Genomic DNA, 12449 nt, shown 5'->3' with positions numbered 1-12449 from the left:
GAGTTGCCGCCATGTGATTGGCTGATTAGAAATTAAGTGTTAACGAGCAGTTGGACAGGTGTACCTAATAAAGTGGCCGGTGAGTGTAGAGAGGAGGTACATCAACTCATCAGCTGGTGTGACAGAAACAACCTGCTACTCAACGTCAGCAAAACAAAAGAAATAACTGTGGACTTCAGGAAAGAAAAACCAACTCACATCCCACTCATCATCAATGGCAGTGCTGTGGAGTCTGTGAAAAGCACAAAGTTCCTTGGAGTGCACATCACAGATGACCTCACATGGACTAAAAACACCACCTCCCTGGTAAAAAAGGCTCAGACACGACTCCACTTTCTGTGGAGGCTGAGAAGAGCAAACCTCCCCACATCTGCTCTCACCACCTTCTACAGGGGAGCCATTGAGAGCATCCTGACCAGCAGCCTCTCTGTCTGGCACAGCAGCTGTCAAGCTGCAGACAAAAAGGCTCTCCAGAGGGTAGTGAGGACGGCAGAAAAGATAACCAGATCACCTCTACCAGCCATTCAGGACCTCTACACTTCACACTGTTCCAAGAGAGCGATGTGCATAATGAAAGACCTCACTCACCCAGCTCAAAAACTTTTCTCTGCTACCATCAGAGAAGTGCTACCGCAGCTTGCGGTGCCGTACAACCAGACTGGGAAACAACTTCTTTCCACAAACCATTAGACTCATCAACACAATGAAGAAAACCAAATGAACATTTGAAGGATAATGAAAAACATTTCATAAACATTTCTGCCTCAGCACCACTTGCACTTTAATTCATTGCACCTTGCAAATGACATCAAAACTACCTCACATTATCTGTATTATGTTTACAATGTTATATACTGTAATGTAACTTTGTACAATACATTACCTCACATTATCTGTATGCCCACTGATTGTACCTCTGCTGCTATGTGTGAGTGTGTGTGTGTATGGTTGTGTATTTAGTGCCCATCAGTACTGTATTTTTATTACACAGGGTATTGCAGTGTGTGTGTTGTATCATTGTGTATAAGTGCATGGGTGTGTGTTGTGAGTGACCATGTCAGAGTGAAAATGTAAACTAATGTATCAATATGTTAGTTTCTTACTGCACATTGTGTGGGTATGTGTGTGTGTGTGTGTGTGTGGGGGGTAATGTCAATGTGTTATCGACATGTTTGTATGTTTAATAATACAGCATTAAAGTTGTAACCTAATGAGAATAAAGTTGTACGAGAATAAAGCCAATAAAGTATTACAGTATGTGTGTTGTATCAATGTGTATATGTGCATGGGTGTGTGTTGTGAATGACCATGTTAGAATGTAAACTCATGTATCAATATGTTAGTTTCTTACTGCACATTGTGTGTGTGTGTGTGTGTGTGTGTGTGTGTGTGTGTGTGTGTGTGTGTGTGTGTGTGTGTGNAATGTCAATGTCTTATCAATATGTTAATATGTTTAACTGCACATTGGAGACTGGTGAAACACAATTTCAACTTCTGTGCTAACCCTGCTACATAGATTTTGACAATGAAGTAAACTTGAACTTGAACAACAGTTAGAAAATGTTCACTGGTTATAGGATGAAACTTGTCTCTATTAGCTAACCATCTTCTTAACAGGTCAGGTTCCTCTAACAGAAACCTAAAAATACTCACATTTATGATATTTTACACTGTGTAGGTCTAAATATTAATCAGACATTTATAATATTATTTTACACTGTGTAGGTCTAAATATTAATCAGAGGACAAAGTAATATTTAATAGTTTGTGTTAAATTGTAACATGATTCAACAGTGGTAAACTCTGTATATATTCTCCACAAGCTAATATCTGCTAACCAGTTTAATAACTAACAGTGATTACATCGACTTTATAAGATTATTTTAATTTTAAACTGTTACATAATGTTCTGCTCAGATCACAATCAGCTAAATAAGATCAAATCTGCTAACTTGTGTTGTGAAATGAGACGTTTTCCAGCTTCTCTTCTGTTAATAAATCCATAACTCAAACAGCTTTTCTGGTATTATTTAAAGCATAGATAGATAGATTATATAAACTGTAAAATATTAATAATAATTGGGTTAATATTATTACTAATAGTTTTAATGATTTCTACATTGTCAGTCCTTTTTTTCTGCTCTGTTGTCAACATGTACAGTAATGGGAAATCCAGACTCTCGACCGTTTTGTGTTAGCCGTTAGCTTCTCCAGCCGATCACACGGTCACCTGGTATCTGAGCACTCCAGCTGTTCTATAGAACCTCCTTGCTTGGTACCAAAATATCTCATGAAGCAGGGGTATGAATGAGACTCTCAGAGCGATCATCTGTTGCAGGTCCAAATCTGGGGTATGGCCTACGTACCACTTCATGTCAGGCAGCCCCCTGTCACTTAGGCTGTGTCCAAAGTCAGGGGCTGCATCCTTCGAAAGACCAAATCTAGGTGGGCCGGGTCCTTGGTCGACAGCAAAGAGCAGAAAATTTGGACGGTCTAGCCTTCAGTTTGATTCCCACCCTTAGCAACTGTGACGACGCTAAACAGAAACAAAAATAGATCAAAATGAACAAAATATCAATATATTAGTATTAATATTTTAAAATAACAAAATTAGCTTAAAGGAAATACTTGAAGAACTAAGACAGTGTTTCCCAAAGTTGGGGTCGGGACCCAAAGTGGGGTCCCAAAAAATCAAGATGGGGTCCTGAAAGATTTTCTGAATTAATTACATTTTTGCCTTAGTTGTTACCAAGGAGTGAGGTTAGTGTATTTAAAATGGATAAATGTAGTATAAAAATATTGTTACTATGCCCATGTTTTGTTGACCTGATACAAATGTTTATCGTCCAAAATTAGCTGGGGCCACAGGTCTCTGCTACTGTTATTTTGTGGGTCAAAAGCTGAAAAGTTAGGGAACCACTGCACTTTGGTTCCCAAAGTTGGGCTTGGGACCCAATTATGAAGCACCTTGGATAATCTCCAGAAATCAATTTAAAGGCTAATAAAATAATTGTTGATGTAATATTTCCCCTATAACTAGTACAAAAACACAAAATAAGTATAAATAAGTATTTGTATTTGTGTATAAGCTGTTTAGATTGTCAAAAAGCCAATGTTTTAGGGTTATTAACAAAGTTCGTGTACTCAGACCAGTAATAACTGGGGTCACAAGTTTTTGCCATGGATATTTTGTGGGTCAGAAGATAAAAAGTTTGGGAACCACTGAACTAAGGGACCAGCTCATTTGATTTCTGACAATAATAATAATGAAAATATGTCAATACAAATGACAAAAGGATTAACAACACAACCGCTTGAAACTGTACTCTTTCCTCTCACTTGGTCCACCGTCACGAGCAAAATAAATCTCCGGTCAGCCCTCAATGCATCTTGGGTGGACCGAGAAGGATCCACCAGACCCGTCCCTCAAATTGGATAAAAAGGAAGGACACATTTGTCGTTGTAATTTGAGGGGTCTTTGGGCAGCCTTCGGCACGCTGCAGAGACATTTGCGGCCGACAAATTCAGCCTTGCTTTCATAAACATACTGTTACTCTCTGACCTCTGACTCACAGTGAGTCACAGTTTTCTCTGGGTATTCCAACAGTTTCTGGTCATTCCAGCTGTTTTTGTAAGTTCTGACTTAGGTATTTATAGGATTGTACAGCCCTTTGATTCACCTTGTGCTATTTGAAGTGCTGAAAGTCAGCTGTAACACTCTGAACTGACACGTGTACGAGCTTCATAACAAGGTTTGAACGAACTGAATAAAACTCCATTTCTCATCAGTTTGCTTTAAAACTCTGGCATGAAAGTGGTGGACGATATGCATTCCTCTGTTATTAGGTCTCCAGAATTTAGTGAAGGAAAACAATAAAACATGTCAATATGTGGAGCAGGAATAACAGCTGCATTTGGACTCTATTTATGCATTTTTCAGCTGACAGGTTCCCAGTTCTTGTGAAAACGCTGCTTCATAATCTGAAAGTGGGAAATAATTAAACGCAGAAAGCTGGTGCTGAGCAGTAATTTGATTCAAACTTGTCTGTTTTCCACAGCTGTTGTGTGAGTGTGGAGTGAAAAAGGAGGATCTTACTGGTCTGCAGGACTGGAACCTGAACAAGAACAGAGACCGCTCCATCATACCAGGTGAGTCCAACACCTTTATCAGCTCACAGACTGAAGGACGTCAAGGACAGACTTATCTTCTGACTAAAAACAATCGCTCATAGTGTGGCTGAAGAGTAAATATTTGTTTTTTCCAGCTGAGAGGTCACGGGTTCATCTATCTGTGATGGCTGGAGAATCATCTGACTACATCAACGCTTCCTACATTTCGGTAAGAACACCAGAACTCAGCTCAGATTTAACCCAAAAAACACCAGCTGAATACTTTTTTTATCACTTCAGTTCCCTTTTATGAACCTGGAAGCAAAGAAACTTGTTAAACACATTTTGTTTCTATGTAAAACTCACAAAGACAAGGACCTTCAGCCTGTTTGCAGCTCGTTCAGCTCTGAGCTGACTGCTGGGGGAGGAGGAGAAAAGCTGCAGCAGTTCATGGTGAAACCTACTAAAAGACAGTCTCTGGTGACAGTTTCATTTCAGAAAGTAACAACTGAAGAACTGAGAGGTCCAGAACCACAGCTTTAAAATGTACATTTTATAATCACTGATTTATTTCATTAGCTGAGGAGTAAAAGTAACACATTAGAAAAAGAAGATCTTGTTGGACTTGTCTTTATTATCCTCTCATGTCTCCTGGTGGTTTGGAGAGGAGGAAACATTAAACCAAAGTCTGTACTTTATTCACTTCCTGAATCTCCTCTTAGCAAAATATGGAACAATTTTGCAAATCTTCATCACTGCTGAAACCCTGAGCTTTTATAAAGTTGATGAACAGCTGCTTCAGTATGGTTTTCTTCTTCCAGGGCTACAGGTTACATCCAGAGTTCATAATTACCCAGAAGCCTTTGCCCAGCACCACGAAGGACTTCTGGAGGATGATATGGGACCACAACGCACAGGTCATCGTATCGCTGCCTGGAGTAAGTTACAGATTTTTCAGTTGCAGATATCTCTCTGCCACATCCTCTTCATGCAGACTGCATGCGTCTGACATCTGTGATGTCATGGAATATGTTTATACTTGCCATCCATCCACAGTTAAATTCACTCTCTGGGAGGTACCACAGACATGTGTAAGTTTTAATTTTTTAAAGATGAAAAGCCATAATGAAACAGAAATTCAAAACTTGTATGCAGTTTTAAAATGTGAGGAGTATAAAGTTGTGGTAAAGTATAAATAATCAACATTTCTACCTATGTAAAGTAATGAAGTATTCATACTTTGTTACTTGACACCTCTATGAATAAAGTGAATTAAAAATTGAAATTGAGACAAAATAGTGTCTAACTTTAGGTTCTTAGATCTGTGGATTTGGAGATGTTATGATGAATATATGTTTCCAGTTTCAGTTACGTTTTCTGAGTCTGTTACATTGAATTATCTGCAACAGAATTACCATACAAGGTCTGGACTTACAGACTTACAGTTTCCTTGTCTTCATTCTCCTCTGGTCCTCAGACTCTGGTTCTGGGTCAGACTCTGGTTCTGGGTCAGACTCTGGCTCTGGGTCAGACTCTGGTTCTAGGTCAGACTCTGGTTCTGGGTCAGACTCTGGTTCTGGGTCAGACTCTGGCTCCAACATGTAAGGCTGGATGGACAAGTCTTCTGTAGCTAACTTTTAATTAAATTGTAAATAAAACATTTCTGCAAGCTAAAAAATGGAGTGGACCGGTCTGGAAGCTGGGGTGTGGGGTGGGGCTTGAAGCGTCTTAAAGGAACAGTAACCAAACTAGCTGCTTTAAGACGCACCTCAGAAAAGGGGTAAAAGAGGGGCTGGTCGACAAGATAAGCAGGAATAAACCCAAGTTGCAGGCAGGCTCCGAAAATAGAACAAAAAGTTTATTAAATAACAGAAAAAACTGCTGAAGAGGCAGCTCAAACTTACAGGTTACACGAGGATCACAAGCAGGGGGAACATAACACAATGAACCGACACAAGACTCAGACAGGACAGGACTTAAATATACTGACAACTAATGAATGAACTGAAAACACCTGGTGAGAAGCACGAGGGTGACAAGACTAATGGGGAGCAGCTGGGCTGAGACACACAGGGGAACATAGAAACACTAGGAAAACCAAGGTGAAAACTGACAAACCATGACACTGGTAAAGTTGGAATAAGAAGGAATTCAGACTAAATATTTGTAGTTCCACTTTATAAAGACCCAAACTGAATGATTTAAAAGTGAAAAGAAAGGATTTAAAAACATGGTATCTCTACCTTAAAGTAGTACAATAATACGCACTTTTTGAGTTTTTATAAAAGCAGATGTATGGATCGTATCCTTGGGAAGTATTTTATGTTTCACTTTTAACATTTTGTCACGTTTCAGGTTCAAACGTGACCAAACCAAATATTGAGTTTTTGTTTCAAGACTCACTAATGGGTTAGCCTGGATCTGTGGTTTTCTATCTGCAGCTGGTGAACGAGGTCAGCACCAAACCTGGATCACTCAGATGATGTTTTATTTTGAAAACTCTTCCTGCTGACAAACCACTTCCTCTTTCTTCATTTCTAAGTTCAGATAATAGCCTATATGCAGTAGCATGCACAGACATTTTCGGGGGCAGGTGCTCAAATGTAAAAAGAGGGCACCTTGTCCGGTGCACGGAATCAGCAGCTGTCCTAATAATGTGACCTTACAGACACATTGTACATTGTGCATATTTATCTATTTTAAATCAGATTTTTTCTGTCTGATACAGATGTTTAATATTCAACACTCTACAGGTTGGTTTCTGTAACAAACTGGCAACAACAGAACAAAAACTAGTAATGACAATTTTTGTAGTGTTTATAAAATAACTATAATCAGCTTCATCTGTGTCTGACGGAGGAAGGCAGGAAAACATGGAGCTGCTTCTCTGCTGAAGCTAAAACACCAACAATATGAAATATGTTTATTTGGGTGAAACAGCTTGGTGACAAAGGTCAGTGCAATAAATTACAACATTTAATCTAATCAGACTCTAAATTACTGTCAAAATGTAACACTCTAACACAGGGGGGTCGAATTCACAAGGGGGAGAAATTTCCACACTTAGTCCAGATCAAGAGCCAATTTCTGTTAATATTTATTGAAACAAAAGCAAATTATTCTTATTATACTAATTTTATTTTTCAAATTATGGTTTATGTTCCATTTAGAGCACACAAAACCTGACAAAGAAGAGATTACATTTAAAAAGGACTCATTGTTAGCGTTCATTATTCAATGTTTGACTTTAAAATGAAAAGAAAATAAGGAAAATAAAACTAAAGCTAATTCTCTTTCCACACTAAAATCAAAGAATACTGAAAATTTCAAACTTAATTTTATTAATATTTGCCTCATTAGTTTTTACAGACAACAGGAAGTAAAGTTTGACTTTAACATCTGAGGTTTAGGGGGTAAAAAGTGTGACCAGATCCTGTGGGCCATCACATTGTGTTATTTTAATATGAACACATTCATTCCTCTCTGCTTTGGCTGTTATTACACAACAATGCATTTTAAAGGTTTTTAAGAAAAATAAGTACATATTTTTAATTAAAATTTATCAAAAAAATGCTTTGGTTAAAAATATTTTAAGTTTATTTTTTTATCATGATAAAATAAAACCATGAGCAGGTCAGATGATCTGTGCCGTTTTCTGTCTGTCCACAGACTGACAGGCAGCTTTCTGAACTCTAAGTTTCTTGTGTGAATCTCTCACAGACAGCTGCTTCACGGTGTGTTTTTCTTCAGGAAAAAAAAGTTTGGCAATTTTCTCTCTGAGAACCATCTTTCACTTTCCTCAAGTATTTTCCAGTTATTATGTTGCTGCATTTTTGACATAGTTTCCATCACATTCTGCATAAATAAAATCCATTTTCTTTCACGTGTTTAGATATTTATTTTTAACACGCAGAACACGCTGCTGCACGTTTGATTGGCAGCTGCTGCATCTTTGCCTTATTATGTCTTTTTTTCCTCTCTCCTTCTCCTTCTTCATTGAAGGCAGAGAGAGAAATAAGGAGGCATTTTCTAATGGTTGTAAACTGCAGCCAATAAAAAACGTCTGTCGATTGTTTCCCTTTCTTTTCTTTTCTTCTTTGTATGTCTTGTTATAATTTGATCAGTCAAATGCGGGACTTTGTTTCAACTTGTGCGACACCGGGACAAGAGAGAAACATGTGAGACAGTCCCACACAGTTTGCCTGTGGCTGTAGGTAAATTACCTGCTGGTTATAACTGTCCTCTGTTGTGTGGATGAGAGAGGAGAGAGGAGCTGCTTCAGCAGCTCTCCTCCTGTCCGAGGAGCTGCGGGCGCACGTGTGTGTGGTGAAGGGAGGGTGTGAGGGCAATATTATTGTTAATAATATTAACACTGTTGCCATTATAGTTGTATACACTTAATAAGAAGTGCAACCAAGGGCGACAGATGGAGCATAACAATAAATAAATAAATAAATAAATTTTAAAAAGCGGGTTCGACAGGGGCACTTGATGGTCTGGAGGGAAAAGGGCAGGTGCTCGAGCTCCACCTGACGTCTATCTGTGCACGTCCCTGCCTATATGCCATAAACCAGCACTTGGTGCCACTCCAATCACTTCCGGTTCGTGGTCAGCACAGTGTTAGGGAAAGATTTTTTCACCCGACAACGACTCTTAATGATCTCCACAGTACATAATTAGCATATTACATGTACCAACATTAACACAGTAGATGTACAGGTCCAGCCAAGTGGAAAAAAATCACTCCAAAGTGGATTAAAGCCATAAAAACAAAGGAAAGACGTTCGTGTTTATGGTTCCAGAATTTAGCCTTTGTCACTTTTCTGTGGCTGCTTGTTCTGTGAATTTTTCATGTAGAGCTGCGACACTTATATTGTTGGAAAGACCAGAGTCTGGGCTTTAAATCGATGGGCTACTTGTCTGGTTTGGATCGTTTTCCCCGACATTAGTGAACTGAAAACATAATGATAGAGGTTCTGCTGCTCTCTGTACTCGGGGAGGCTCGTCGCTCATGTTTTGTTTACGCTGTAATATACTACTCTACTGTACCTGCTGCTTAGTGGACACAACGACACACAACAGAACTCACGTTTTATACCAGTAGCTCACAGATGCTCTAACTTTTGGGACTTTTCACAGACTAGTACTAGCAGCTAACGCTAAAAACATAGGCAGTAATCAGGAAGTGGAAGGGATGTGCGTGGCACGAATTTGACCAGAAATACATCATTAATGACCGTGGCATATAGCAATTCATGCTTCAGGAGCTCTGAGGTGGGAGGTTTATTGTCACCTGACTGTGTCTGACAGGTGGAGGAGGGGCTGGAGCCATGTGTCTTCTGGCCTCACAAAGGACAACCAATCAGCTTCGATCAGTTCACCGTCACTCAGAGGAGCCAGAGTCACATTTGTCTGTCTAATGAGGATGAGCTGGTGGTCCACACATACACACTGGAGTCTGCACAGGTAATCCCATCATCTGCACTGCTGAGAAGACTTCACCCCCCATGAGCCCTCAGGTCCTCTGCACGTGGCTGCAGCAGTGATTCATGATAAGTTTCCTGCTCTGCGCAGGATGATTATGTTCTGGAAGTGACGCATTACAGCACTCTGTGCTGGCCCAACCCAGACAGTCCAATCAGCCAGACCTTCGAGCTCATCAACCTGGTGATGGAAGAAAACTCCCACAAAGATGGTCCAGCTGTGGTCCACGATGAGTAAGAATGTCTCTGCTAACCAGAGTTGTCACAGTGACTCGCTTTACTCGGATTCTTGTTGCTCAGCTGTTGTCTTCTTGGTTCTGACAGTGTGGGCGGAGCTACAGCAGGAACTTTCTGCGCTCTGTCATCTCTGGTGCAGCAGCTGGATGCTGAGGGCTCCATCGACGTGTTCCAGGTGACCCGGCTGCTGAATCTCATGAGACCAGGAGTCTTCAGTAAAACTGTAAGGAAGGTGTTTCTCCCAACAGCTTCATTGTAATGTTTATGTCTATGTTCAAAATCTATTTTATTTTGCAGATAAACTGTCTAAATTGTGTCTTAGAGGTTATATTTCTATATTTCTGTGCAAATGCGGACCATACTTCTGTATTTTTTTAATCTGCAATGTTGTATCTAAAACTCTTTGTGCTGCCCTCTATGGGTTGAACAGTGGCACTGCAGTTGAATTTTCCCATTGGTTAAAATGGTACAGTTCTCTCATGAAAGTTTGTTACAGCTTTGAACACTAGCCCATGTTAGCACTGATGCTGCTAACTGGGGGTGGGTAAAATAATCGATTCAGCAATGCATTGCCAATACTCTACACGTCTCAGTCGGCAGGTCAAAGGTCACGACAGGACAAAAAGACTTCAAGGAAGGGTTGCAGGATCTGTGTCATGATGGTGAAACTGTGAATTTATTCTGTCTGTCAGACATTTTCTCAGCTCACGATGGGAATAAAACAGAAATGTACAAACAGCTGGGTGGTTTAATAGTTTAGAGCAAGTTTAATAATGAGTACCTCCCTCTGAAAATACTAAATCCTTAATGTATCATCTTTAAACAGAGTAAATTTACCTCAATAAAACACCAACTCTGCTATAATCTGGTTAATCGTACAGCTGACTTAATACTCCAGAAGTCCTGACAAAATGTATCTGTATTGTTTTGTTGACAGAGTCATCATGGTGTTAGCTTCATTTTGTAAATTATAAACAAATCAAATGTAATCTGATTCTTCAGTCAGTCTGCAGGCCTAATCTGGTCTAATCTCATGAAGTTTCAGGCTCATTTCTCACTGGATTAGGACTGTTGGAGACTCAGAACTGTGAGAAACTTAGAGAAATATTTGGTTCCAGTTGACCACAATAAATCAGACTGTTTGATAAGAAACTGTATCTGAAGCAACAAGCCTGGAAGCCTCTGAGCTCACAGGAGGAACATATGGATGGACTCCTTCTGTCAGAAAGAGTCTCCAACTCTCCAGCTCAGTGAGACAGCATCCGTAATGTTTCTGACCCAGAAGACTGAACCAGACCTGTTTTTCAGGAGCAAGTCCAGTTCCTGTTTGAAGCCATGCTGAACCTCATCGGGACACGAGAACAGGAGAAAACTGCCGGGTCCTTGGACGACAGCAGAACCGTTGTGGTGGGCACCGCCGCCACCGAGAGCCTGGAGTCCCTGGTCTAAATTAACTAAAACAGAAGAAAAATAGCATTAGTCTTCCTCCTCCAGGCACCAACAGAGGTTCAGATGGTCCCGGTTCTGCTCAGCAATAGTGTCTTCAGGACTTGGCCTGCTGTGGTTTTCCTTTGTTAAAACTGGACTTGATGGTTTGATAATGTGCCTTTTTATACTTCCTGTATTTGATACTAGCTGTAGAATAACTGAGTCTTCCTGCTGTTTGCCTGAAGATACTTCACTGAATTCTTACTAAAACCTTTGTATTTATTGGCACAGAGCCAAAAAGGGGAAAGCTTCATTTGTTGACATGAAAAAATATTTTTTGACTATTTCTTTTATAGAACTTTTCCACTGAATTATTCTGTACAAGCTGCAGCGACGTGAAGAGAAATAAGGGATGAGGGAAAAACACTGATCCAATGATTTATTGTAAATGTCATAGAAGTCACTTTGATGAACCAAATTTCTATTATTATGCCTAGATTTTTGTATTTTATTCCTCTGGTTCATGCAAATGATTTGATTTTAGTTGTTTAGAGTGAGAAAAATTATGTTTTGTAACTGACTAAATGTAATGTATGAGGTTATTGTTTCTTTTTTTCTACTAATGGTTATTTATCTGGATGCAAAACACTGATTATTAGCTGATTAAAAAAAGGCGAAAGAACTCCAAGTAAGCAGCCTTTTTCATATACAAACACCTGCATCTAAAGCAAACCCCCAAGTATGATCCAGCTGGTCTACAACAGAATGAGTCAAAAAGAAAAGAATCGAGGACTTCAGAGAACTGAGCTGAGTGTGTGTGTCTCATTTTTACTAGGAAGTCCCACTTGATGTCGCTACAGGTGGTCTGGGACCCATTGAACTTGGTGATCGAGGCCCTCTAGCGGCCTGCTGTACATATGTTTTGTTTTCCTACTTGAGGTTATTTTGTGTTTTTGTAAGACGTGTAACTACATAAACCTTCTCAGAACAACTTTACCACAGTATAAAAATAAACTTATAGCACACTGGTTATAAAAACACTATAACCACATCAAGCAAAAACATGTATAATGTGAAATGCATTCATGACAATAGAAACGAAGACATTTTCCTTCACTGTCGTTTGCACCTGTCAGCCACCGTGATGTTTACACACATATACTACACACACACACACACACACACACACAC

At 39.7% G+C, this 12449-nt stretch overlaps 1 protein-coding gene across 3 annotated transcripts in view; it reads left to right on the top strand.

The window, feature by feature from the left end:
- ptprz1a (protein tyrosine phosphatase receptor type Z1a) overlaps positions 1-12064 on the top strand; it is a 98557-nt gene extending 86493 nt beyond the window's left edge. For all 3 annotated transcript variants that reach the window (XM_014025855.1, XM_014025854.1, XM_014025856.1), the window contains 7 exons: positions 4059-4149; positions 4266-4339; positions 4932-5048; positions 9421-9576; positions 9685-9827; positions 9918-10053; positions 11139-12064. In XM_014025855.1, coding sequence (XP_013881309.1) covers positions 4059-4149; positions 4266-4339; positions 4932-5048; positions 9421-9576; positions 9685-9827; positions 9918-10053; positions 11139-11279 — 858 coding nt within the window. In that variant the 3' untranslated portion in view covers positions 11280-12064. The remainder of the gene's footprint in view (positions 1-4058; positions 4150-4265; positions 4340-4931; positions 5049-9420; positions 9577-9684; positions 9828-9917; positions 10054-11138) is intronic.
- Positions 12065-12449: the final 385 nt, after the last annotated feature.

Source organism: Austrofundulus limnaeus, unplaced genomic scaffold (assembly GCF_001266775.1).
Source record: "Austrofundulus limnaeus strain Quisiro unplaced genomic scaffold, Austrofundulus_limnaeus-1.0 Scaffold505, whole genome shotgun sequence".
Classification (NCBI taxonomy): Eukaryota; Metazoa; Chordata; class Actinopteri; order Cyprinodontiformes; family Rivulidae; genus Austrofundulus; species Austrofundulus limnaeus.
The sequence above is the reverse complement of the archived record's forward strand: the minus strand, read 5'-3'. Positions and strand labels throughout refer to the sequence as shown.